The 27,110-nt window shown below is 43.9% G+C and overlaps 2 protein-coding genes across 3 annotated transcripts in view; one reads left to right on the top strand and one right to left on the bottom strand.

The window, feature by feature from the left end:
- The window catches only part of PSMD1 (proteasome 26S subunit, non-ATPase 1), a 90,411-nt gene that overhangs the window by 27,847 nt on the left and 35,454 nt on the right, over positions 1 to 27,110 (top strand). The gene's annotated exons all lie outside the window — the stretch shown is intronic.
- Positions 11,697 to 26,043, bottom strand: HTR2B (5-hydroxytryptamine receptor 2B). Its single transcript, XM_083739739.1, has 4 exons — positions 24,876 to 26,043; positions 23,518 to 24,153; positions 16,541 to 16,741; positions 11,697 to 13,460 (listed from the first exon to the last, which is right to left on the bottom strand). Exons 2-4 carry the CDS (start codon positions 23,813 to 23,815, stop codon positions 12,571 to 12,573), a joined length of 1,389 nt encoding a protein of 462 aa, XP_083595865.1. The 5' UTR covers positions 23,816 to 24,153; positions 24,876 to 26,043; the 3' UTR covers positions 11,697 to 12,570.

The raw sequence follows: 27,110 nt of genomic DNA, 5'->3' as shown, positions 1-27,110 counted from the left end.
AGAAGGCTGATCGCCAAAGAATGGATGCTTTGGAATTCTGGTGCTGGAGGAGACTCTTGAGTATTCCATGGACTGCAAGAAGATCAAACCGATCCATTCTGAAGGAAATCAGCCCTGAGTGCTCCCTGGAAGGACAGATCCTGAAGCTGAGGCTGCAAGACTTTGGCCACCTCATGAGAAGAGAAGACTCCCTGGAAAAGACTCTGATGTTGGAAAAGATGGAGGGCACAAGGAGAAGGGGACGACAGAGGATGAGATGGTTGGATGGTGTTCTTGAAGCTACCAGCATGAGTTCGATCAAACTGCGGGAGGCAGTGGAGGACAGAAGTGCCTGGCGTGCTCTGATCCATGGGGTCACGAAGAGTCGGACACGACTAAACAACAACAATAATGAGAGTTGAAGCAGGGGGCTTTTGGCGCACCGTGGACATTCTTTGCTAATTAATGTGCTGAGCTGTCTCTCAGGTGTGTTGCTCCATCCTGGCTTGCTCACCTGTACTCAGTAAAACCATCACTACAGAATCAGACCATGGACCACATCTGTTCTGATGGCAAGTTAGATGCCTCTGAAAACTGGCCAGCAAAGCATGAGAAGATGATAACTGTTCTCTTTTGTCTCCGATGTTAACTTTATTTTTATGGATACAGGTTAATAAGCCCTTTTGAATGTGGGACAAGCTGGAAAAGAGTTAAAAGATGAAATGTAACAGGGCCATGTGAATTGTAGGAATTCTTTTTAGCACTCTTTTTAGAAAAGGGTAAATAAGCTTGTGTTGTCTAAACAGTACTTTGGCAGGCATTGCGATTTTGTCTAGGGGGAAAACTGGTGCATGCAAGAGACATCTTAAAATGAAATAAGTTCAAATTGGAGGCATCCTTTGAAGGCACAGGACACTAGAAGTACGCTCCCAGTATGTTTCCGAGCACGATTCAAGGTGTTGGTGCTGACCTTTAAAGCCCTAAACGGCCTCGGTCCTGTATACCTGAAGGAGCGTCTCCACCCACATTGTTCAGGCCGGACACTGAGGTCCAGCTCCGAGGACCTTCTGGTGGTTCCCTCATTGCGAGAAGTGAGTCTACAGGGAACCAGACAGAGGGCCTTCTCGGTAGTGGCGCCCGCCCTGTGGAACGCCCTCCCATCAGATGTCAAAGAGATAAATAATTACCTGACATTCAGAAGACATCTTAAGGCAGCCCTGTTCAGGGAAGTTTTTAATATGTAATGCTGTACTGTTTTTAACACTGATTGGGAGCCGCCCAGAGTGGCTGGGGAAACTCGGCCAGATGGGCGGGGTATAAATTATTATTATTATTATTAGAAAAGTCAGGTGTTGCAGACTGGGCTTTTGGTTACAGTAGTTTTTAAAGCTGTTTACTCCACTTTATCCTTCATGATATAGGCTCTTAGCACAGAGTTGGATCTGGCTGGTAAGTCGCCTCCAGCTCAGTTTCCTCTGCTTTCAGGTAAAACTTCTTTCAGGCGGAGAAGCCTTTCAGGACTTGTCAACAAATGATGCAACAGATCTTTGTAGGGAGACACACTAAAGCTTTCCGTACACCACCACAAAACAAAACAACAATATATTTATACCCTGCCCATCTGGCTTGGTTTCCCCTGCCACTCTGGGCGGCTCCCAACAGAATATTAAAAACATGATAAAACATCCCTAAACAGGGTTGCCTTCAGATGTCTTCTAAAAGTAAGATAGTTGCTTATTTCCTTGACATCTGATGGGAAGAATTCCACAGGGCAGGTGCCACTACTGAGAAGGCCCTCTGCCTGGTTCCCTGGAACCTCACTTCTCGCAGCGAGGGAACCACCAGAAGGCCCTCAGCGCTGGACCTCAGTGTCCGGGTAGAACGATGGAGGTGGAGACGCTCCTTCAGGAATACAGGGCCAAGGCCATTTAGGGCTTTATAGGTCAGCAGCAGCACTTTGAATTGTGCTCGGAAACGTCCTGGGAGCCAATGTAGGTCTTTCAGGACCGGTGTTATATGGTCTCAGCGACCACTCCCAGTCACCAGTCTAGCTGTTGCATTCTGGATTAATTGCAGTTTTTGAGTCACCTTCAAAGGTAGCCCCACGTAGAATGCATGGCAGTAGCCCAAGTGGGAGATAACCAGAGCATGCACTGCTCTGGCAAGACAGACAGCAGGCAGGGAGGGTCTCAGCCTGCGTACCAGATGGAGCTGGTAGTCAGCTGCCCTGGACACAGAACTCCTGTCTGCTCCCTGTCCCCCCAAAATAGTACTTCTGCCATGTCATATCATGTCTGTGGACCAGTCCAAGTTACGACACCCCGGTCCTAGATGATATGAGTGATACATGGAGAATTGAGCCTTCATCCCTGGTTGCAGAGGAAAATAAGGTTTTTTAAGTCTGAATACATCTAGCTGCATAAGTTCTGGGAACTGGGAGAGTCAGAGTGGAAGAGCCAATGTGGTGTGTGGGGAGCATTTTGAGTCCCGTGTTTATTTTTTAGCGGCTCTCTGCTTCTTTTCCCTTCTGTCACCTTTCCTGCTCACAGCTGTGGACTACAAATCTTGCTCGGCTGCCGACATTTATGCAATTCTCTTCTACCCCGTTGGCGCAGTTTATACAATATTTATCTCAGTTGTTTGAAAAACACCATTTAAGTGACTTGTGATTTCTTGGTGTTTTGAATTTTAAAACGTCACTTGCAGGGGAAGGAAAGACTGTGCCCGAAAGAGTCTTTATCTTTCCGGAGTCTTTGTTGTCAGGTTTCAAAGCAAAAGGTCTCTTTCAGTTGCTGTCTTCAGTTTAGCATTTCTGCTTCAGGAAGCTCAGCTTGGTCGTCCTTCTTCTAACGTTTGGCAAACATTTCAGTGGGCCTTTTTTATTATTATTCAGAAGAGAAAAATTATTTTGCAATGTGAATACAAAGCAAAAATTGGAAAGTGCAGGTCCTTCGCCCCCAAAGTGTTTTGGTATATTCTGTAGGCGTCTGTTTGGTAATTGAAGAATCTCAGCCTTTATTAAGAAATGAGAAAATGCATCCATAGCTGTAGATATTAAGATGTGAGTGCACAGTGCACTGTAATTGAAGCAAATTGTATTTAAAGTGTCATTGCCTTGGGTTTAAATAGTGCCCTTGGTGAGCAGAAGGAATTTCTGCCTGTGGGGGGGGGGGTACAACCCAATATTCCCATATAGTTGTGCTGTATCACTCACAATTTGGGAGGGTATCCCCTGACCTTCAGGGTTGACTTTTGGAGGGAAAGGACAGCCAGGAAATGGTGCAAATAGAACTCCTCATTCAGTCATTTTGGATCCAAAGTACCGTAATGTCAGAAGCTGCTTTGTACCAGATAAGAATATTCTGTCATCCAAGACCACAGCTGCTGACTCTGACTTTCAGCAGCCTTTTGGGGCCACATGCAGAAGAATATGGTGAAAAAACGTGCAAGCACATATTTGTTTCCTTTGTAACTCGGTTTCAAAAGTGGGCCCTAAATTCTTTTAGACACACAGATTAGTGGTGTAACTACCAGCCAGGTAAAATACAGCGTAACAGAATTAAATCAGTTGTTTTGAGATTACGTTACCTAATTCTTATTTGCTGGAAGGCAATCGTAGCAACTGAAATAGATAGATAAATCAATCAATCAATCAGTAAAATGCCTGCTTTCAAGAATTAAACGCACAAATATGGAAGAATAGCAGGGGACAACTTAGTTCCCAGTGTCAAGGGAGGTTCATAAAATACTGCATTCTTTCTGGGCATGGGCACAAATAAGGCTTACAAGGTACTCTTACTTTCCTAAGCAAGCTATAGTCTACATTAGGGAAAACATTAATCTTAACAATATTAATTTCCAGATTCAATAGGTTTGTGTATATTTGTTTTTCATGAATGAACACATGTTAGCGTTCTCATATTTTTATGACTTCTAGATTGTTCAGGAACAAAGCCAGTCTTTTTGTGTGTAGCTACCCCCCCCAAACCCCCACCCTCTCCACCTCTCTTGACAGCTGGCCAGATGAGGGAGTGGCTGGCTGGCTCTCTGCTGCAACCACAGAAGATGGCCATGATGTGCTATTACAGCTGTCAACTTGGCAGGGATCAGGGTTATTAGTTGGGTTCCACTTGGTGCTATAGGCAGCTGCTGCCTCTCTTTGGGCCTGAGCAACATATTGGTTACGAATTGGACATTCTGTGTAAGCTTCCAGCTTACCTCCAGACTGAAGGCGGCAAGAGTCTTGGATATCCAAGGCTAAAACGAGGCAAACATTAAAAGAGAGAATTACACATCATTACTTCTGGAACAGGGATGTGGGTGGCGTTGTGGGTTAAACCACAGAGCCTAGGGCTTGCCGATCAGAAGGTCGGCGGATCGAATCCCCGACGGGGTGAGCTCCCGTTGCTCAGTCCCTGCTCCTGCCAACCTAGCAGTTCGAAAGCACATCAAAGTGCAAGTAGATAAATAGGTACCGCTCCGGCAGGAAGGTAAATGGCGTTTCCATGTGCTGCTCTGGTTCGCCAGAAGCGGCTTAGTCATGCTGGCCACATGACCGGGAAGCTGTACGCCGGCTCCCTCGGCCAGTAAAGCGAGATGAGCGCCGCAACCCCAGAGTCGTCCGCGTCTGGACCTAATGGTCAGGGGTCCCTTTTCCTTTACCTCTGGAACATAAAAACAAGTACTTAAGTAACATTCTGGTTGCTTCTCCAATTCTGTATAGATGATAACCTGGAATCTTCTTGGGCATCTGTTGACATTGAATCTTGTCTATGATAGCACCTCCCATAATACATTCCTTCGCCCATAGCAGCAAACGCAGCAAAAAGTTCTGTCGCACCTAGAACAGTCTTTGTGGAATATGGCACAGAACCTTAGGAATCACGGAAAAGCTGTTTGTTTTATATGGTTTGGCAGAGATAGTGTTTCCGAGATATGTCTGTGAGATGGCTAGTGAACATCAGCTTCAGAACGGACTCCTCCTGCTTGCTACCAAGGGGGGAAATTTCTGTCAAGGTGACATTATATCAACCACCTCAGTGGATGAAGCCTTTTTCCCTGGCTCTTCGGAAGTCCCTGCTAAACAGCGAGTATTTACATAAGGATTAAACACTGATGATCTTCCAGGAAAGGGAAATCACATTTTCAGGATCTAGTTAACAAAATTATAGTGTCACTATGATTACTGCCTAGATATTTTTTTTCTGATATACCGTATATCCATGAACAAATGATAGTGTGGCCTGGAAAGCCCAAGCCTTTGCAAGATTTATTGTGAAGATGGATATGAAATTCCAGAATACAGGATGTGTGTAGCTGGAGTACTGGAACTGGAGCAGATTTTTGCACATGACACTGAAGACTATGGAACAATCTCACTTAAACTGAAGAATCATTTTGCCTGTTTCCAGGAGTACAAAACCATTTTCATTGGGGGCGTTTGATTCCCCCCCCCCTAACATTGATTTGTCTTAAGTGGCCGGTGTTTTCTTTTATGATTAAAGCTGTTGATTCTCTAGTTTAATTGTTTATTCTTGCAAGCCACATTGCACACATACTGGAAAATAAGATATAGATCTTCTAAATAAATGAGTCTGGAAGCTGATTAATGTGGCTTAGCTCATTTGTAAATTGCAGCCAAGTACGTACTGCTTAAAGGACTCTGCTTGATAACTCTGGGGTTTGTACTGTGGATTTTCCAGGGCCGAACCTTCTTTGTAGACTGAGGAAGCTGGGCTGTAAATGTTCCACTGGCCCAGTTCTCTTTCTGGCAGGCCATTCTAGCCCCCAGTGAAGGAGGGTGCGCAGGCTTTTCCCATAGCATCTTCTCAGTCTTAAAATTGCTGGTCTACTAATTCAGATTTTTTTAATTCCGACTAACGCAGCCCCCCCTTATGGCAGTTGTGCTTTTAAAGTTTATGATGCTTTCTTAAAGTTAAAATAAGATGCAGAATTTTAACCAATAGAATTTAAGTGTGTAGTGCAGCAGCACCTTATTTTGATTGCCTCCCAAAGTAAAAATAGATCTGCCTGCATTGTATTGGGACAAAGCAGGCTCTTACTAGTTTAATTTTTTTCTCTCCTGTGGAGCATTTCAGAATGTGTTTGGCAACTGAGATTCCATAGCGAAGCTGGAAAACAGTGAGCTACTTGAGTCATAAAACGTAATTGAGTTGAAAACTTAATTAACATACTTTTGTGGGAGTTGGACACTTGGGGAGTTTATGGTATTTTGCTCAATGCAAGTTTCCCTTCGCATATATGTGTTTGAGGAACTTCATACTAGCTCTGATTGCAGTCCCTCTGAAATAAGTGTTCTGGAATAATTTATTCCATCACAAAGTGCTTCTTGTAGAATAAAATGGCTCTTGGTGTAAATTTGAAGGAACCCATTTACAAGATGTGCACAGTTAATGAAACTGAGTGTTCTAAATGCTAAAAAGTGTGTTGCTTTTAGCAGGCAGAGGGGTTGAGTTGTGTGAGCAGTTGAGAACCTGGTGGTGAATTGTTGGAGAAGGGGGTGTCTTGGAGAAAAGTTGAGTAGTAGGAGCAACTCTGATAACTCCTTGCTTAGCTCTTGGGGTGGCTTGGGGGGGTGCTTTTAGGGTAGGCTTGATGCTTGCTGTAACATGCAGCAGTGGGCATCACCTGGAGACATTGGACCTCAGGTGTTGGCAATCCAACATGGGTATCAAGTATGAGACAACAGCCTCCTGATTCTTCTGTGTCTACTCCTGCAGAGACTGGAAATATTTTTAGATTCAGGTAGGTAGCCGTGTTGGTCTGACGCAGTCGAAATATATTTTTTTTAAAAAAAAGTCCAGTAGCACCTTAGAGACTGCTAAGTTTGTTCTTGGTATAAGCTTTTATGTGCATGTACACTTCTTCAGATACATGAAAGCTTATACAGTGGTGCCCCGCAAGACGAATGCCTTGCAAGACGAAAAACCCGCTAGATGAAAGGGTTTTCCGTTTTTCGATGTGCTTCGCAAGACGAATTTCCCTATGGGCTTGCTTCGCAAGACAAAAACGTCTTGCGAGTCTTGCGATTTTTTTCGCTTCCCCCCCTTTTTCTAAGCCGCTAAGCCACTAATAGCCTTTTAGCCGCTAAGCCATTAATAGCCGCTAAACCACTAATAGCGCTAATCCACTAAGCCTTTAATAGCCGCTAATAGCGCTAAGCCGCTAATAGGATTGCTTCGCAAGATGAAAAAAACGCTAGACGAAGAGACTCGCGGAACGGATTATTTTCGTCTTGCGAGGCACCACTGTACCCAGGACAAGCTTAGTTGGTCTGTAAGGTGCTACTGGACAATTTTCTTCTACATTTGGGAATATTTTTGTTTAAGAAAAAGTAGGTTGGCCACATGCACTACGAATATATTGCTGTTGGAGGGTGAATATGGCGCGCGCACACACAAAAAGAATTTAGCTACCCTTGCGATATAACATACAGTTTTCATCTTAGGGTGAGTTACTTTTGCAATGCAAGCGGTTGGTCCTGGCTTGATGCAAGGCAATTCTGTGTTGTGCAGCGGGAAGGAGAAGACACCACCTCCTCCTTGCCTCTTAACACACTCAAGCAGGCCATCGTGATTTTTGCATGATGTCACGGTCCACACCTCTTTGGGTGCGGATGAGGAAAAGAAGTGCAAAAGCCAGAGGTCTGGTATAAAGCGCAAGAGGGAGGCAGGCGCATGGGCTTCCTGTCTCTCTCCCTTTCAGTAGGAGAAAGGAAACTCCTGTGTCAAAAAGGCAAGTGCAGAATTGATTAAAATGAGTGCATCATTCCCTCCAGATTGATTGCCTCTTACTTTCCATTGCTGAATTTTGGTTTCTTTTAAAACCTGTGTCTTTTTGTGCTTTTTATTGTCCTTTTCTCTATGGTATTTATCAGAGACCAAAAATGGGTTAGTGCTAACACTCATGAATGATTACAGTGTTAACCTTTGTAAATTCCCTCTTGGTTTAGGTCAGTAACTTTAGCAGCCAGGCGATGAGAATTGCAAAAGCACTTCTGGAAATCAGACGAAATGGGTGATGCCAGGGGTAGTTTGGTATTTTATTTTTAAACGTGTGTTTGCTTTTAATAGTGAATGGAATATTTTAACTTCACAAGACAGATTATATGACTTGATTACCAAACTCCTGATATCAACATGCTGATTCTCATCCTTCCAGTAATGGTTAAGAACCATTCGTTCAGACAAGTGATCATACTGTAGATAGATAAATACAGTGGTACCTCGGGTTAAGTACTTAATTCGTTCCGGAGGTCCGTCCTTAACCTGAAACTGTTCTTAACCTGAAGCACCACTTTAGCTAATGGGGCCTCCTGCCGCTGCCGCGCCACCAGAGCACGATTTCTGATCTCATCCTGAAGCAAAGTTCTTAACCTGAAGCACTATTTCTGGGTTAGCAGAGTCTGTAACCTGAAGCGTATGTAACCTGAGGTACCACTGTAAATAGATGGATCTGTTGTTACCGTGGGTGTGCCGATAGTTGGGATTCAGAATTCATTTTTGGCTCATGAAAATTTGAAAATAAAATCTCATAAAAGCATGAATGACTTCACAAGTGTTCTCTCTCCATTTCAGCCCCCTGTTCCCTGGTTAGGCATTTATTCAGTAAAGTCAGTTTCTCTGGAGACATGAGCACCATTCAAAGCTTCTTTTCTCTTTCCCCTTTGCCTGGACCAGCCAGTTCTGCTACTGGATAAATAGTTTTCTTTGATACTTCCAACCTCTCTGCTGCCCGCCCTTAACATATGGATGATGTAACCTCTTGTGGAGTTTTAACCAACCTTGTCTAAAAGGCATTGTGTTCAAGCTATTACAGTTCTCTTCCATAAATAATGAAGGCATTTAAAGGCTAAGTGTTCTGATGGATGTCACACTAATTTCGAACCAATTTTTTAATGCTCTGGGGCCATCATTATTCTCCCTAATGGACACTTTTGTCATTCTGTACAGGAAACAGCAACCGAGACAGGGTTGACAAGTCTGCAGTTGCAATCATATTTACAACATGGTGTAAATAGAAACCACTTTTATTTGTTCTGAAGTTTGCATGTCTGCCAATCAGGTTATTCAACTTTTTTTCCAACTTTGAGAACCCTTCAAGATGGCAGAAAGATTTGTAATCCAGTCAAGTCCCATAGCTCAGTGGTTTTGTGTGTGTGTGTACGTGTGTGTATGCGCTGTGCAAGCAGAGGATCCCTGGATCAAGCCCTGGTATCTACACTTAGACGGGTCAGGTAGTGGCAGGGTTGAGAGAGACCCCAGTCTGATATCTTGGAGGACCATTGCTAGTCAGAGGGGATTGCTGGGCTGCATGCACCAGTAGTATGACCCACCTTAAGAGAGTAATCAGCCCCTTATGTGGCTCATACAGAGCCTGAACCAATATTTCTCAAATGCCAATTTCTCACTGAATTCATTGGGACAGGACCTTGCAAACCCTATTTTAGGGTAAGAGTTCGATTCCTGCGGCACTTCCTGCAGCTGTGTATGGCCGTCTGTGGGCTGGGGTAGTTGGGTATTAAATATAACTTCAGCATTGACGCTTCCCTTTTTCCTGCACTGCTTGTGCTCAGCTGAGTGGCAGACATTTCTTCTGAAGGACATGAATGAAACGGCTTCTTTTGCAGGGTCTGTGCCCAGAGCCGAAGTCAGGGGCGGGGGGGACTCCCCACAACTGATAGATGTTCACTCCCCGAGTTCTAGAACCCACAAATCTCTCCTGGAGGCCCAGACCTAAGTTTCAGAATCTAGACGGCAAACTGTCGACAGCCTCCCTTTTTAACAACTCACTGAAGGTGGAGTTTAAGAAGGGATGAACATTACTAAGTGCTTCTTAAGGGTGGGGTATAACACTTTTCGGGACGCGGGTGGCGCTGTGGGTTAAAGCCTCAGCGCCTAGGACTTGCCAATCAAAAGGTTGGTGGTTCGAATCCCCGCGGCGGGGTGCGCTCCCGTTGCTCAGTCCCAGCGCCTGCCAACCTAGCAGTTCGAAAGCACCCCCAGGTGCAAGTAGATAAATAGGGACCGCTTACTGGCGGGAAGGTAAATGGCGTTTCCGTGTGCTGCGCTGGCTCACCAGATGCAGCTTTGTCACGCTGGCCACGTGACCCGGAAGTGTCTCCGGACAGCGCTGGCCCCTGGCCTCTTAAGTGAGATGGGCACACAACCCCAGAGTCTGTCAAGACTGGCCCGTACGGGCAGGGGTACCTTTACCTTTACCTTATAACACTTTTCAGATTAGTAAGCAGGACATTTCTTAATCATCTCTGTGTGTCATTTGTCTGTGTGAATGCTTTTTTGTGGCTTTTTTCATGTAAAACACAGAGGTTTTCAAACTCTGGTTTGTGGACCATGGTGGTCCTGTGGCTCCATGCAGATGGTTTGTGGAAGGTCTTGAGTATCTGTACTTGAACTGACACAGTATTGATTCTCTCATCACAATGGAGGGTGAGACTGTGATTTTCCAAGTAAGTCCCCTGGTTTTGACAGTGATGCTGGTAACCACCCATATCCATGATGTTTAATCCATAAACGGAAGGGGGGGGTGTTCTAAAATGTAGAACAAATAGTTTCCTACATAGTCTGCTGAGTTCCTCAGCAGTATCGAAGTGAACCGTGGGAGAAAGAAGTTTGAGAGCCATTGATACAGACTCACCAACCAAGGGAGTCCTGCACCGAAGATATCAGGAGCCAGGGAACATGACTGAGCACCTACTAGATCCCGGTTTTGTTTGTTTTAAGGCCATGCCGAGAAGTAAACATTTATACGAGAAATAAAATAGGGGTTTAAATATGTTAGGCTGCCTTATTTTGCAGCATTCCACACATAGCTCACACGTTGAGAGCATGGGGAAGCACAGCCCTCCAGGAACAAACTCTCCCCATAGCTTGGCCTGCACCTCAATTCATCAGGAAGACCCGCCCTAGTTTGAGAAGAGGCTGCAGCAGCCCACCGGCCATGGAGTGGTTTTTGGGGAAGGACTTGAAGTTTTACAACTACGCTTGACTTGTCCTTTTAAAACTCACAGAACACTGATGCTATAATAATTTTCCACAACTAGTGACTGAGTCACAATGCTTTTTGACTCTTTTTGCTGCTGTTGCAGTAAGTCAACAGGCAGGATCCGAAGAACCACAAAAGCTCAATTCAGTGAGCCAAAGTGTGGGTGGGTGTGAGAGAGGGAATTTAGATTTGTTTTTCCTCATTTAGCTTCCATTTAGCCTCCAAAAAAGTGACTGCACGACAAACTGCTTTTGAAATTGAGGAAAGTTTCAAAAGCAGGTTGTACTATAGGTGTCAAAGAAATACTAACCTCTTGTGTGAGTCTGAGCAGCTCTTTCAATCCCAGCCCTTGAATTTCACTATTGGCCTCCGTTGGTCACTATTATTTCATAGAATTGTAGAGTTGGGAGGGACCCAAGAGTTATCTGGTCCAACCCCTGAAGTGCAAAGCAGAACCCTTTTCTACTGGACTCTTTATGTAAGGCCCTTTGATGTGACTTTTTCGACTGGGTGCTGTTTGAAACAAAACAATCAATTTGGGCCTTTTCTTTAGACTGATCAAGGTGTTACTGTCACGCGATAACTGATTGTGGAAGTCGTGGGATCAGCGTGAAATTTCTTAGTGCTATTAGCTGGAAATGAGTCATTGGGAACAAGGAGGCAGAATGAATTATGAAAATTAAACAAATATGTGTGGTTTCTTAATTTATTAATATTAATAATTATTATTATTTAAACAATTTATATACCAGTTAACTACAATAGTCTCCAAGCAGTTTGCAAAGATACAATACAAAAAAATGGTTAAAACTATAAAATCAAACTCCAATGGAAATGCCGGTGGGATTAAAAAAAAAGTTTTCAGTAGGGAGGGCTCCTCTCTGACCTCGACTGGAAGGCAGTTCCATGCATTGATGTTATTCAAATTGCACCATTGAGCTTTATTGGACAGGATTGTTTTTGTGGGGGAGTGGGACAATACTAGCTGAGGTGGTTATGATCATCTCCTTTCCAACTAGCCCACATGTAAACAGCTGTATTCAGTTGGGTGGGGAGGATTCCTAAATGGTCTTGAGATGCGCACTTCCTTTCCAAGCTTAATCACCCTTTCATGGAAGCCTTGGTAATTCTGCAAACTTGTACATACTTGAGTTTGAAAGTGCAGGCCTCTTCCTCTTAAGGTAAAATGTCGCTCTATAGGATGGTCCTATATAATGCTTATATAGAGACCTCCTAGCAATAATGTACCTTTTGAAGAGACGGAATGGGGAATCCGATGTCTGAGACATGATAGTTACCATAATTGTATTTATTTGAACACCTCTGTTTTGTAAACCACCGTGCTCAAATCCTTTTTTTTTTTTTTTTTTTGTAGCAGGATAAATTGCTGATAAATAAGAATAAATGAAGGTGGCCCTTTGAGTGAGAGAAGCCTCTACTCTTAGAGGAGAGCAGTTGATAGTTGATAAAACTATAATTTGGACTTGTATAAATAACAGGGGAACCACATATACATACTGGGCATTTATCAGTGAGTTTAAGGTATGGCCTGTCTTTTCTCTTCAGCTATACATAGCTGACTTGTTCTTCTGTTTTACCAACTTCATTCTCTGTGAGTAGCAGTGTATCCAGCAGTATGGCTGACGGAGACTGGATGGGCGAGGTGCGAAGCCGATGGCTTTGGTACATGACTGGATTAATCCCATTCCGCATTCCGTGGTGCATCATGAAAAGTTTGGAGTTCTCTGCCACGGAATTTCTGAACGAGAGCCTGCTGGAGCACTTCCGAATGGCGGATCCAGGCGTTGAGGTCGTGTAATTGCAAGTGATATATCTGCCAAATGCCTCCCTGAATGTCCTGTTGAAGAGGGTATAGACCAGTGGGTTCACGCCTGACGACACATACCCTATCCAGACAAATATCTCCATAAGTGTTTGGATAAACTCCTTGCTGCAGGACGTGCACAGAACGGAAGTGATGTTGGTTATGAAGAACGGGCACCACATCAACAAAAAGAGGAAGAATACAATACCCAAGACCTTGGAGGCCCGCTGTTCATTGGTAATAGTCTGTTCCGACTTCTTCCCGACGGTAGACATCCTGCGCATTAGCAGTTCTTCATTCCCGTTAGCCAAAGGCCTGTCCTTCTTGGAGTTGTCCAACATGGCCACTTTTTCCGGTGATGATCCGGGCGTCATATCCCGCTGGAATACCGTGGAGACCGTGCTCCAGGTAAAGCGCTGGGGCAGTTTGTTGATCAAGTAGGCTTTCTTGCGTAAAACTCTGATGGTCAGGAAATAAGTGACCACCATGATGGCCAGCGGGACGAAGAAGGCAGCCACCGAACCATAGAGCATGAAGTCTCCAAAACGTTCTGGTGTCAGCACGCAGGTGAAGTTTGGGAAGTTTTCGACACCTTCTTCTATGCCGCGGATCGGGATCGGGATCGCAATGCCTGTAGGGGAAGCAGAAACCTAGTAAGTTTCAACCTGGACATGGAACTGAAAGCGCCACAGTACATAATAAGGAGCATGTTCTGAGACTGGCTTCCGAACATTGGAGCAAGTCATGCAAATGAAATTACAGGAGCTTTGCAAGCCCACCGTTAGAGAGAACCTCTTTATTTAATAACATTTATATGCCTCTTGATTGAGAAGCCCTCAAAGCAGTTGAACTGGAAATGTCTCCAAAGCACAACAGATCAAGTAGCTAGATAGTACGTCAAAATAGGAAAGCATCAGGTCGAGGGAGGTGACTCCCATGAGATTAATTCTGCCTCTTGACTCCTTCTAGCCCATGTCTGGAGCAACACTGACTGTTTTGTGCCCCATCTCCTTTCTTGGGCAACAAATAGAACAAATTTTTCTTGGATTACTTTGTGTTTGACATAAAGCGCGCGTTGCATTTGCATTGGTGACCCACTTCCCACAAGCCTCCTTTCCACAGGAGGGAGGAGAGCATGGCTGGGGAGCTTCATGCAGCTGAGAGCAATTGTCTCAAGATGGCGGGAAGGATGGGAAATGCTGGCAATTGGTTTTAATTTTTCCATTCTCCTTCCCTGACCTTCTGCAAGTTGCAAGCACAGGGTGCTTTGAGTTCTCTGGCCTAGCGAATCTTCCTGCCTCCTAACAACTGCTGCTGTTGAACATATTTGTGGTTTCTTAAGAGCTGACTTAGCTACCAAGCAAAACTTGGTGCCTTCGGCCCTGCAGCACTCAAGTAATCGGGTCAGCGATGAAGCTTTCACTTTTTAGTGCTGCCGCCACGGCTTTATAAAGTTGAGGGATTTGCTGTACCTTAGGCTATCGCTTCATGTCTTATGCGCTGTAGAAATGACAAACATCCTTAAGTCCCTTTTGTTCTCTTGCTTCATAGCAGTGCAGAGGCATTGCAATGAAAAGAGTCCTGCTGGATTGTTTATTTAATTTATATGCCACCCTTCAGCTGAGGACCTCAGGGTGGTTCACAGCATAAAAACGCAAGATGAAAACACAAAATACATAATAAAAACAAGAACAAACCAAAGCAATAGACAGTGGGGCCCATCCAGTCCAACATCTTGGTTGCCTTGAAGAAGCCCAACGAAGCCTATTGCCTCTGAACTTGGAGAGCCCATAGCTAGACATCTGCTAATCAGTTTTTAAGCTCCCCTGAAATTATTGAGAAGATGCAGTTCAGAGTCTGAGTACATTTAATGAGTAATAAGACATGGGATAAGAGCTGCATATGATTGATGCTGCTAAAACCTGGCATTAAAAGGCCACGATCAAATAGTTTTGCCTCGTTAGCCATTTCCTTTTTTTTTTACTTCAAAAGTTGCCTATTGTTTCCTTTGATTGCGGAAAGCTCTTAAATTTACTAATGTAGGAAGTGGTGCTTTTTAAAAAAAACCCCACGGGTGTAGTCATTGATTAAGTGGGTGGTGTCTTTTTTCACCTCTCAGTTGTTTGCAACATAACTGATTTTAAAATCATTCTTATTCTTGACACTCTTTTGGGCATATTTTGCATCACTTGTTTTACGGTTAATCTATGATGTCTGCTTCCTGTGCTTTGGAGCCATTGCTCGCCAGTAGTTTGGAGTCATTGATTCACTTCCCCCCTGCTCATCATTTGTCTTACATCTGGAGATGACATTTTGTGTACAAACCAACGAGAAATTAACAACGGGCAGTGTGCCTTCAGAGAGTTCAGAATACACGGAGAAGCATAATATAAACTATTCATTTGCACCTCATTTATTATTTTCTGCTTTCCATACTTTTGACAACACAGTCATAGTTTCCTCTCTTCCTTTACCTCTGAACAGTTAAGTTCCCAATTGCACCCCACCCTCCTGTTCCTCTGTCCTTATCTTTTTTTGTTTAGTGTGTCTGTCGGGGATTTGACCCAGCTAGTTCACTTCTCTTTTAGATCCAAAAGAATTGGAGGTGGTGTCGGATTCACACCCACAAGGAACTGCTCCTCACTGGGGCTAGTGGTAGTGACTGAATTCAAGCTTCTCTGAGCCAGGGGCATTGTGATTTCTGTTGTAGCAATCCAACTTTTGTGGGACGCGGGTGGCGCTGTGGGTTAAACCACAGAACCTAGGACTTGCCAATCAGAAGGTCGGCGGTTCGAATCCCCACAACGAGGTGAGCTCCCGTTGCTCGGTCCCTGCTCCTGCCAACCTAGCAGTTCGAAAGCACATCAAAGTGCAAGCAGATAAACAGGTACTGCTCCGTCGGGAAGGTAAACGGCGTTTCCATGTGCTGCTCTGGTTCGCCAGAAGCGGCTTAGTCATGCTGGCCACATGATCCGGAAGCTGTACACCGGCTCCATCGGCCAATAATGCGAGATGAGCGCCACAACCCCAGAGTCGGCCACGACTGGACCTAATGGTCAGGGGTCCCTTTACCTTTACCTTTAATCCAACTTTTGCAACTGAAATGTGTTAAGCAATTTCCCAACAAACTAATAATGGTAATATGTTTGTTGGAGGGGAGGTATTATTGGTTTGGGTCCTTTTTGTATGTACTTTGTGTTCTTATTTTTATGTCGCGAATTGCCCTGTGATCTTCAGATCAAGGCAGTATACATTATTATTATTATTATTATTATTATTATTATTATTATTATTTCCATGCTTTGCTCTGTTGGACAGTAAGGTATTGTGTATTTTGATCCCTAACTTATAGGAGTTTGAGTTTCTGGCCAGGCACTGGGAATGCCACCTTCGGTTAGAGCATGGTGCTGATAATGCCATGGCTGCAGGTTCAATCCCCATAAGGGATTGCTGCATATTCCTGCATCACAGGGGGTCAGATTAGATGATCCTCAGGTTCTCTTCCAACTCTATGATTATGCCTGTTTTGCTTTCGATCCCAGCTGCACTTCAGTTTTAGAGATTTCATTCGAGGAAGAGAACCAAGGCTAGCTGATGTCCTAATCGGAGGCTGCTCACCATTCACGCAGCGCCACTTCTCTGGAACCCATGCATTCACACCAGCTGTTAGCAAATGAAAAGCACACCCTCCCTTTGATGCTTGCCACATACCTATTGAGATCAGCCAGACCACTGTGATTTTGATGAGTGTTGTGGCCCGTGAGTTGTACTGACTCGCTTGGATTGGCTTTTTTATGGCAATGTAGCGGTCCAGTGAGATGGCGCACAGATGCATGATGGAGGCTGTGGAAAAGAGGACGTCCAGAAACAGCCAGACAGGGCACAGCTCCCGCGGAAGAGGCCATGCAATCTCTGAAAAAGAGTAGGAAAGGGTTAGGATTGTTCTTTGAGGGTGTGCACCCTGTGGAAGAGGGTGCAACATTTAGTAAACGAATTCGCGACACTACAGTGGTGCCCCGCAAGACGAACGCCTCGCAAGACGAAAAACCCGCTAGACGAAAGGGTTTTCCATTTTGGAGGCGCTTTGCAAGACGAATTTCCCTATGGGGTTGCTTCACAAGACGAAAAAATCTTGCGTCCCCCGGCGGGTTTTTTCCGCTTTTTCCGCCCTTTTCTTAAGCCGCTTATCAGCTGTTCCGCTGATAAGCCGCTTAACAGCTGATCGCTGGGAGCCGCTTGACAGCTGTAGCGCTAATCCGCCAAGCTGTCAATGGGCTTGCTTCGCAAGACGAAAAAACCGCTAGACAAAGAGAATCGCGGAACGAATTCTTTTCGTCTAGCGAGGCACCACTGTATAACCCCCTCCAGTTAATCAGGCAGGAGTTTTTAAAAAAGTTATTTTTAGTACAAGTAATTTTTAAAACTGCACTGGAGGAGCTGCTTTTAAGATGAGTGTTTGCATCGGTAGATGTGGGGTAGGAGCTATTCTGTAGAACCCTTTCTCAGTTGCAAATGTAAGCACATTTAATCTATTGATTAATCAAGGCTTCTTGAACAGGGCAATTGCCCTGTCTTCAATGCCTTTGAGGAAGTGGCCTAAAAATCAGTGGATTGTGGGTTTATTAAGCAAAAAAGGGCAGCAGCAACTGGTGATCTCTTAAGCGTTAGAGGTGTAGTGTTCTGGTTTTGGGGCACAACAATTCTGGTACATATGCTGCTTTGCAATTAGGTACTTTTTTCTTCACTGTGGTGGCGGCGATCAGGTGAAAATACCGCATCTTGTTGCAACGAGTGGTTTTCCTTTTCATTATTCAGAATCCCGATTTCTAAATAGGGATTCTTCAGCCCTGTGCACCTGCTAATAATAAATTGTCCCCCTTTCATTTTGTCATGTTCAAATTCATCAGCATCACTATTCCTGTAGTAGCCAGCTCCTGTTCCTTACTTAACGGTGCAAGGTTTGGTTTCTAAGCCAGATTTCTTTGTAGAGGCCCTTGCTGTGAATTAGCTGTGGCCTTTTTGGGGATCGTGTAATGACTTGTCTTGGATCAATTGCAATAAAAACGGATACATTTTGGGGGGCATAACTGTTCAAAGGTAAAAATAAAGTGGTTTTTTTTTACTCTGGGCATAATCTTGAGATTTTGGACCTTGCTGATTGTGTGTGCCCTCTTTTCCTAATCTGTGGGGCCAACACAAGTTGCCAGGATTCTCAGCATTACTACTACTACTACTACTACTAATAATAATAATAATAATTTATTATTTATACCCTGCCCATCTAGCTGGGCTTCCCCAGCCACTCTGGGCGGCTTCCAAACAAATATTAAAATACAGTAATACATCAAACATTAAAAGCTTCCCTAAACAGATCTGCCTTCAGATGTCTTCTAAAAGTTTAGTAGTTGTTGTTCTCTTTGACATCTGGTGGGAGGGCATTCCACAGGGAAGACACCACCACCGAGAAGGCCCTCTGCCTGGTTCCCTGTAACTTGGCTTCTTGCAGTGAGGGAACTGCCAGAAGGCCCTCGGAGCTGGACCTCAGTGTCTGGGCAGAACGATGGGGGTGGAGACGCTCCTTCAGATACTAAGGTTGACGAGGATAATGAACCAACTACTTGGGTCAAACCTAGTTAAGCTACCTATGGCTTTGTTAAGCAGAATACAGCAAAACCAGATCTGAATGCAATTCTCCCCACCTTCCCGGCTGCCTTTTCATTTTGGATCCATAAGCCAGTGTTTCCCAACCTTGTGCCTCCAGATGTTTTTGGCCTACAACTCCCATCATCCCTGACCACTGGTCTTGCTAGCTAGGGATGATGGGAGTTGTAGGCCAAAAACATCTGGAGGCACAAGGTTGGGAAACACTGCCATAAGCAACAACTACTGTCCCACCTCCTCCTTTCCCCAGGTAGCCTGGTTTACCTTGAGGGAGGCTTCCGGTGTGTCTATAGCTTCCCTACACAAGCCAACCAATTCCTACACAGAAACCATACAGTCCCGAGCATTGTGGAGTGCATTGTGTGAGTGGCTCTGCACCTGTGTTAAATGGCTGTTTCTTTATTGGAATATGGTGGGATGCTGTGGAGCCCAAACCACGTGGCAGCTGGTTCTTCCTGCAGCAGCCAGCCCTCTGCAGTCGGAAAAGCAAGGGCTTATTTTTAAATAAGTCCGCTCTGTGGTTTGTGGAGTATTAATAGTAATAGCAGAGGGAAAAACCCTGGAGCGCTTTTTTTTTTTGTTTTGTTTAAAAAGAGAATTGATAACATTTAAAATGAAGTAGAAAGCGGATGCCTTGTTGAATAGACCGTGAAATGTTGAGCAAACCTTTTTAAAGATTTCCTTTGAGTTTTTATTAGCTTTTTTAAAAAAACCTCTCGTTCCCAGAGAACAGTCGTGCCAGAAGAAATAAAAGCTTCAAGTAACCAATTAAATTTGTGTGCTTTTAATCCCGAGATTCTATCTAGCAAGGCAAGCGTTTTCCTGCGCCTTGAACTAATGTTGTTGAGACCAAGTAATGTATGGCCTTTTTGTGTGCAGGTGTTCGCTTTACATGTGAAGAGGATGATGGCTCCTGGCTCACTAGATTTCCAGTGAATGATTTCAATGTTTTCTCTCCTTTGTGCAGTGCTGCTTAGACGTTACCTCCTTTCTGCTCATTCCTGCAGGGAGAGAATTTTCGCGCTGGAGCAAAATAGCCTCTCTCGCCTTCTTACATCGGAGAATGTGGATTTTTCTCCCGCTAAACTTCTGCTTTTTCTTCCTTTTGTGCTCAGTTTTGATATTGAGAGTGCTGGCTACAATTTGAGTGTGGGTGTTTCAGTGTTGGGTGGCCCAGTGAATAAGGCATTGGACTGTCTTCAGCCCAGATCACATTGTGGCTGTTGAGTGATCTTCTTGGCCGTGTATAATATTAACTCTTTCCTCTCCGTAAAATGAGAATAATGAAGAGGAGGAGTTACAGGAGGCAGTGGTAGCGGTGTAGCATCTGAGCTGTGAACTGGGAAGTCCCTGGTGCAAATTTCACCTTGGCCATGAATTCGGTAGGCAGCCTTTGACAAACTGCATTCTCTTACTTTCAGCACCTCGCCTTGTCATATGCAAACACTGGTCTACCTTACGGGATGGTTGCAACAGTTTACATGATGGGTTTTGAACATTTTAAAGCACTATATCAATGCTAAGTGATTATACGGCCCCAGTGACGTCTGCTAAGTAGGGGAATGTCTTATTCTCTGGCCCAGGCAAGCCAAACTCCTTGGTGCTATAGATGTCAGCCTGCAAATCCTCCTACTCTTTGTTGATCATGTGCGTTACAAATCGCTTTGCCTAAATTTTCCAATCAGATAGAAGACCGTCAGTCTTCATTGAAATGATGGTAGACTGTCTTTCAAAGACACCTGCCTACCATTTACTAGTCTCGTTTAGGAACTCTTGATAAGTTTATAAAGAACCCCAAAGTTTCCTTGAATGCAACTTAAAGCCCACTGGCCTAGAGAGTGAATAGAGTCAAGAGGCACACACATCCCCTCTCTTAGATCTTCCGTATCAGCTGTCAGAAATGAAAGGAATTGTGTTTGTGTGATGTGTTGAGATTCTGCACAGTTGTGGAAGCACAGAAGTCTTAAAAGCAGGGAGGGGTGGGCCTTATTGGCCGACTTGGCCACAGCTGACACTATTTAAACAGTTATCTGGCTAATGGATTTTTAAGGGATTACTAGCCTTCTAGGAGACTCAGCTGTGTTCTTGCTTCAGTCCACCCAGCCCAGGGCCTTTTTTTTTTTGCTTCTGGTGTGAATTTTCTCTTCTAGCAGTTGCTGAGGAAGCAGAAATACACAACTCTTGCGGCTAAGTAGACATCTTATGGATGTGAATTCCGCTTAGGGTCAGCTGTGTTTTCAGAGTGCCTGCAAATAATGTCGCCACACCTATTTAATTACGATTCCTAGCTTCCCTCCCTTTTAAGCACCCTGCAACATGAGCTGCCTTTTTGTTGGCTTCTAAATTAAGATTCCTTGCATTTTTTTAAACTTTGGTTTTAGTAGTTTTCACTCAGGATTAATGGAAGATTAAATTTCAATAATAAAAGAAGACGAGAGCAGAAAAGCAAAATTGTTAGGAAGCTTAAATGAATGGCATCTTGTGTCGTTTGGCCCTGAGCAAACTTCAGAGGAGAGAAAACAAAAAAAATTCCTTCCAGTAGCACCTTAAAGACCAACTAAGTCAGTTCTTGGTATGAGCTTTCGTGTGCATGCACACTTCTTCAGATACACGGAGAGAGGAGAGAGTTTGTAATCCTTTTGCAGTTTTTTGCTGGTCGCTAATCACCTGCTCTTTTACTTCTTCTAACTCTTGGTGCTTACACTTAATGTTGATCAGCTTCACAGCAGTATGGCAAATCCTGCAAGCCTTGAAGATCTCTGTAACTCAAGAGACCTGATCATAGTGGACCTCTCAGAATGCTCACATCTTCTCAGGGATCACCACTACAAAACAAAATGTTATCACTCTTGTATCTGGATTAGAAGAAAGCAGTCTTGAAGGCGATGGAGCTGGAAGTTCCCATCATTCCTGACCACTGGTCCTGATAGCGAGGGATGATGGGAATTGTAGTACAAAAACAGCTGGAGACCCAAGTCTGGGAAACCTTGATTTATAATGACTCCAGGGCCAAGACTTGCTTGTCTGAGTTAGTCTTGCCTCTGTGCATATTTAGTTTGAGTGATGTATTTGCTATGATCTTAGCCAGTGTAATTTAAATATGCTGGGTAGCAGTAGAAAATATGGCAGTAGCTTCCTATTTAATGTAGGATTTATTTGCGTTGTTTCTTCAAAGGTTCCTCCTCATGATTTGCACTCTCACAATTACTCCCTTGGGTTGTATAGTAGTTTAAGAGACTGTTACAGAAAAGTTCCCAATTTAATTCTTGCCTTCTGCCATTAACCGACTTCACCCAGAAACTCCCCACCCCACCCCACTGATAAGGGGATAATAATACTGGGCTGCCTTTGTCATTTGTAAGGATCATGACAAGGTATTATATGTGAAGGGCTTTGAACCCTATAAAGTGTTATTTGAACACTACGTTTATAAATTCAGTTGATCTCCCCAGACAAGGACATGGGGCAAGAATCAACTAACCCATCTTGGTTTTATCTTCCTTGTAGCTGGAGGGACATTCGTGCTTTTCCTTCCAAGCATATTTTTGTCTTTATTTTTTATTTCCAGCTTGAAAACTGCGGCCATAATATGTCACTTGGTTCATTTCCTTTGAACTATAATTTCATGGGTTTTGTATCCACTCAGTAGATTTTATCGCTTTTCTTTGCTGCATAATAATTCATAGAGGCCAAATTGTCATAGGGCCTTTTTGTGCGTATGTGGAGAGAAAATTGAACTAATGAGACAATACATGCTTTCCGCAATTTGAGCTTTCTGTATCCTGTCCCCTGGCACTGTTTACTGATGTAGCATTGCATTCTAGTCTTCCTGTTGACTCTTGCTACGAATCAGTAGTACATGGGTATAGTTAGGACTATTGAATGTAGGGGCATTTCCACTGGACGAGTGGGGTACCATACCAATGCACACTTGTAATTGTACATTAGATAATTCTGACCAGTTCCCTATGTTAGATGGACTCTTGTCAATTATTCCAAGCTGCTAATAGAATTTCAAATTCTGTTTGTGATCTCATGGGTGGTGAAAGGAGGACTGGGACTAAGGAGATTAACTGCTGTGCTGGTGACTGAGTAGTCCTATCTACCACAAGAGTATGTACAAGAAGACACCTTGCATGGGAGCTGATTCACCAAGACCAGGGGTTGAAATCAGACCACATCCCACCTCGTGGCAAGGAGGTGAACGCCTTCCACTTCACCCCTTGGCTATGACATATCAGAGAATTCAGACAAACTGCCATCAAAATATGATCATGGTTTCACAACCTCATCTCAACCGGCTTTGAACCATGCCACTGAACATTGCCCTGACTTTCATTTGTAGATCCATGTTTTGTTTTTAGGAGACGCAGAAAAAAATATTTTTGAAAATCTAGCAGAATCTGAGGGTAAGGAAGACGTTACTGAAAAATCCCCATTGAACTGTTTAAGTGAATTTCACATAAATCACTAGAATACTGACTTAGAGTCTGTCTTAACTAGTTCTAAAAATAAAAAAGGCAAACTGATTGCACTCAAATGAACTTTTATTTCACTGAAGCTGGAGATTAAATGATGTCAGTATCTTATATCACACATATGGTCTGTGTTATGAATCATTGTGTCTACAGAGGCAGAAAAGGGGCTTTCTTGAAATGGATGGAACGATGCCCATTGGTGGCGATCATGGTGAATGTTTCTAGTTCACGTAAATTTTTTTAAAAAAAAATCTTGTTCTGATTTTATGGGAACTGTGTATATTTTCATTTAAGCTATGAAACTATCACTGCTGTGTGTTATAACATAGCTGCCCACTTGGCAAAAGAGCGATTTCAGATTGATAGTTCAGTAGTTCTGATTTTCCCTGAGCATTGGTCTGGAAGAATGAAAGAGGTAGAGTAGTTTGCTGCATTTTGCAAAGGGGCTTAAGGCACCAGAAATCTCTTAATTTGGTTAGTGCTTTAAAATACATACATATATATAGAGAGAGAGAACATAACTTCAGAGGATCAGAGTCCAGTACTTACCAAACATGATGGTAAGAAGGGCTATGGGCATCACAAACAAACCAACCAGCAAATCGGCCACTGCCAGAGACATGAGGAAGTAGTTGGTGGCATATTGCAACTTTTTCTCCAAGGATACGGCCAGTATGACGAGAATATTCCCCCCAATGGTGGGGATGATGACCATCAGAATGAGCAGAGCTGCCCAGCGCAACATGGTCCCCTCCGCTGTGATTGGCTGTGCAGATCCATTGCCGGACCCAGACATGTTCACAGGCAAGGCCATTTCAGCACCCGGTAGGATTTGTTCGGAGAGCATGTGTTACTGGGACATACTGTAAATTCTAGGAGCTTGGTCTTCCTCTCCGGCCCAGTGCGGTCCTGATGAAAGACCAGCATCATAAAATACTCATCTGCTACCACCTGAGGGTCTTCTCTCTTTTGTGCAATTTTATATCGTGGTCCTTCCTTGGATGCACGCAAAGAGTATTTAAAAATGAGTATGCTGGCTTGGATCCATCTCTTTATTATAGGTCCCAATGGTCAGACTGTTCCCTAAAGCGAAAAGCTTCAAAAATGAATGTTGAAGAGTTGGGTAATGAATTAGATCCTTGTGTCCTTCCACAGTGCCTCTCCTCCTGTGCTGAAGAGCTCGCCCTACATAATAGAACATACACATGTCATGTTTTAATTTTTGTTGATGGGCTAGAATTGTTACACTGAACTTAGAGGTGTACCATCCGAGTTTTGAGTTTTAAAGGTTGTGATGTTGCAAAAAACTCGCAATTGGGGGTAAAACAGCTCCGGAGATAACTATTTATCCTGTTTGGGTACAGCTTTGCTCCCCTTCTCAGTAGTTGAGCTATGAGAATAATTCCCAGTTCTTTCTCTCCGTAAATTCCATTTCTTGAGAGAACTACAGCTTGTAAACTGGTGCAGGCTTCCTTAATATGTACTTGCCTGCTTGTTCATCAGGTGGAAGGGCAGATAAAATCAATTTAGGATTTATTTATTTTTTTAGCTAATAGTGCAATCCTATTCATTTTTACTCAGAGGAAACTCGCATTGAGTTAATGGTACTTATTGCAGGTGATTGCAGACTAGAACTATAGGGGGGTTACTTGTTCAATTGGAAGATAGCAAATAATAATCTTACCAGAGTTACAGTTTGTGAACTATTTGACCAGACAGACTTGACTTCTAAATCCCTTTTGAGAGGAACCTTTAACAATTCCTTCTCTCTAATAAACAAGCAAATGAAAGTGGCCCCCTTGGATTTCTGTATTTGCATTCAGTTTTTTTCAATGGCGTTTCTCGATATACAAAGGGCACGTTACCATTCTTGCCTTTTAACAGTTTTAAAACGACTGACGCCTTACCTTATTTATCCACTCCCTGGATTTTAGCGGAATTTCCCTAGTCCTTGAGCTGGATCCGTTTCTTCGGAGGACGTGTGTTCCTTATTTGCCGCACACTGGATGCTTAGAATGTCTCCCTCTAATTGCATTTCTTTCTTCCAAGCCAGCCACGCACACTTGCGATTGAATTTCCCACCGCAGTCGGGTTCACTTTGCGATTACGCCGTTGATTTCTTTCTCTTGTCAAGCCCAGAGGAGGAGGAGAATGGCTCGAGTCAATGGCTCCCTCCCTCCTCTGTCATGCTGCCGTTTTCTTTTGGTAATTTTTACATACTTAAGATGTCCCTTGAGCGCTGACCAGCCCTTCCTCTCTGCCTCTCGCCTTCTGTGCAGCTTCCTCTGAACGTCTATGCTCTGCTGGTATCATCTGTTGATTGACTCATTCCAGTGCACCCAGCTCCAAGTGCTTAAAACGCAAAGCAACAAATGAGCAGATATTCTCTTCCCCTCCCTCTTTTCTTTTGCATCTGGAGAAGAGCCATGCAAGGTTATTTTTCCTCCCACCCCCGCCATCCAGCTTCCCAAACCTGAAGCGCACAACTCTCATCCCCAACTCTGAATGGGCTGATCCAATCAATGTCGGTCCTTTTCACTTGAGCATGTAAAAATATACTGTTCCCTTTCTTACGGCAGTCAAAAGGTGCTCCCTGGTAGTAGGAGCTTTTTAAGTCTTCCATAAATACAGGGGAAACAACACTGTACGACAGTTTATCTGTAATCTACATAGTGCTTCAAGTGCACAAGTCGATCACAGGCCGTGCTTTAATAATCTTCCCAGCAGCCCTGTCAGTTGGGCTTCAATTTTACGAATAGGGAACTGAGGCCGGGAGGTGCCTAAAATCTTGGGTGAGTTTATGGCTTTCCTGCGTACTATTGCTTGCAAATGAATCTTACGAGCATTACTTGGAAGTAGGTGAACTAATCAGTGTTTATGAAGGTGTAAAACTTTATTTCCCAACAGATGTTGTGTATTAAAGATAAAGTTGTGGCTAATATGTCAAGCAGTCTGGCTCAACCAACTAGGATTTAGTTTGGTGTGCATGTGCAATTGTTGCGGCATTTTTTGTTCTAGAGAACGGAGTACCAAGTAGATTCTCAAATTATTGCTGTGATTTTGTGAGTCACAAAAACTTTGGTTTGGGGTAGCTACTCTACAAGTGGTGGGTATATGGCACGGTGCATATGGAAATACATGGGGGAGGAGAAACCTAGTACATTGTAATGGATTAAAGCAATAGTAGGATCCATCACATAATGCTTAATTTAAGGAACTCACTGCAACAAAATGTGGTGGTTCTTTATTAACTTAGCTGCCTTCCAAATGGGATTACATTCTTGGGGTGCCATTTTGTCTCCTAAGAGCTACCCATTACTTCAGTCTAGTGCATCCTGGACAACAACCAGCAAACTGACATTTCTAAATCACAGAGAACAGCCTTCTTGCAGCCTGGTGCCCTCCAGATGTCTAGGGCTGGTGGGGGTTATAGTACAAAGCTTATGAAGGTAACCAGTTTGGGTATGTTTTGCATAGGGCCTGTTGCTTGGCCTAGAAAATGGTAGCGTGTGGCGATTTCTTGTTTAGGACAACCACTTTTGTCTGAGTTACACCTGGAACATACTTCCAGAATCCTCTGGGGCACAGACAGGTTGCTCATCAGAAGCATTTAAAGGAACCTCGTTCCCAGCCAGGCCATCTGCCCATCTAGTTCAGATACGACTCCTCAGACTGACAGGGACTCTCCAGGGTCCCGTGCAGAGCAAGAGTCTTCCCCATCACCTGCTGCCGGTTATTTCTCTGAAAGCCAGGAATTGTCAGGTGCACAGGAGTTCATCAGCATACAACAAAAAGGAAGGTAGAAAGGGTCCCCGAGGAACGGGTGGTCTCTTACACTGAATGTAGAATAGCTGACTTGGAAGCAGATACACTTAACGATAATGCCGTCCTTGACAGATAGCACTACTTTTGTACATTTGGAGTGTTATGGGCTAAAGCTGTCCTTTTTATCTGACATCTTTGTAAAGATCCAGGTTGTGCTGCTGTTGAGACAGCTGCCATTAAGACGCCGTGAGGCTACTGCAAAATAGGTTTGCATCCCTCCATTTCTAATTGTGGCAACAGGAAATTCATCCCTGCTCCTGTGAGGAGTTTGGTATTCTGCAGGTGGCTTTCAATAAGTACATTTGTTTTGGAAATTT

This window comes from Podarcis gaigeae (assembly GCF_964106915.1).
Source record: "Podarcis gaigeae genome assembly, chromosome: 5".
Taxonomy (NCBI): domain Eukaryota; kingdom Metazoa; phylum Chordata; class Lepidosauria; order Squamata; family Lacertidae; genus Podarcis; species Podarcis gaigeae.
Note: the sequence above shows the minus strand (reverse complement) of the source record. Positions and strands in the feature narration are given on the sequence as shown.

What these genes read in the sequence shown, in the direction of transcription:
- HTR2B (XM_083739739.1), bottom strand. Translation starts at nt 23,815, where the DNA reads ATGCTCTCCGAACAAATCCTACCGGGTGCTGAAATGGCCTTGCCTGTG. An exon ending in CCTTCTTACCATCATGTTTG is followed by an intron (nt 16,742 to 23,517) that starts GTAAGTACTGGA and finishes ACTCTTTTTCAG; the next exon opens with AGATTGCATGGCCTCTTCCG. An exon ending in GGTCTGGCTGATCTCAATAG is followed by an intron (nt 13,461 to 16,540) that starts GTATGTGGCAAG and finishes CTTCCCCTACAG; the next exon opens with GCATTGCGATCCCGATCCCG.